Source organism: Austrofundulus limnaeus, unplaced genomic scaffold, assembly GCF_001266775.1.
Source record: "Austrofundulus limnaeus strain Quisiro unplaced genomic scaffold, Austrofundulus_limnaeus-1.0 Scaffold1599, whole genome shotgun sequence".
Classification (NCBI taxonomy): Eukaryota; Metazoa; Chordata; class Actinopteri; order Cyprinodontiformes; family Rivulidae; genus Austrofundulus; species Austrofundulus limnaeus.
Window position 1 is genome coordinate 68,535 of NW_013954001.1, and position 557 is coordinate 69,091.

The 557-nt window shown below is 51.0% G+C and overlaps 1 protein-coding gene across 1 annotated transcript in view; it reads right to left on the reverse strand.

Annotated features, from left to right (window-relative positions):
- LOC106535874 (mothers against decapentaplegic homolog 4) overlaps positions 1-487 on the reverse strand; it is a gene marked incomplete at its 5' end in the record, with an annotated part of 3,538 nt that extends 3,051 nt beyond the window's left edge. The window contains 1 exon segment of the mRNA XM_014033009.1: positions 434-487. Within this exon segment, the coding sequence (XP_013888463.1) occupies positions 434-487 (54 nt within the window).
- Between the last annotated feature and the right edge of the window lie 70 nt (positions 488-557).

Consider the following 557-nt stretch of genomic DNA (forward strand, 5'->3'; position numbering starts at 1 on the left):
CAGTCTGAACTGGTTAAATCCAGTCTGAACCGGTTTGAACTGGTTTAATCCAGTCTGAACTGGTTAAATCCAGTCTGAACCGGTTTGAACTGGTTTAATCCAGTCTGAACTGGTTTAATCCAGTCTGAACTGGTCTAATCCAGTCTGAACTGAGTCACCTGGCTCGGTGGCTGGCTGCATTACGATGGACATTGCTCAACTGTCCCAAACAGAACCGGTCTCCTCCTGAAGGGTCCACGTAGCCGTCCACGGTCACCAGAGGACAGCTGGACTGGACCTTGAACATCTCACCAACCTGTACGTCCAACTCAAAGTAGGAGATAGAGCACCAGAACTCTGGACCTGCAGGTGGATGGAGACAGAGCAGGGGACAGGGTGGGACATTGTCCTGTTTTAGATGAAGCAGGGACATGTTGTTGGACAGGTGTCTCACCTGGATGGTTGGACACAGGCTGTGGATACGGAGCAGCACTGTGATGCTGCGACCCTGCAGGGACCAACAGAGTCAGGACCAAGTTCTACAGAACATCACAGTACTACACAGTACTTCACAGTAC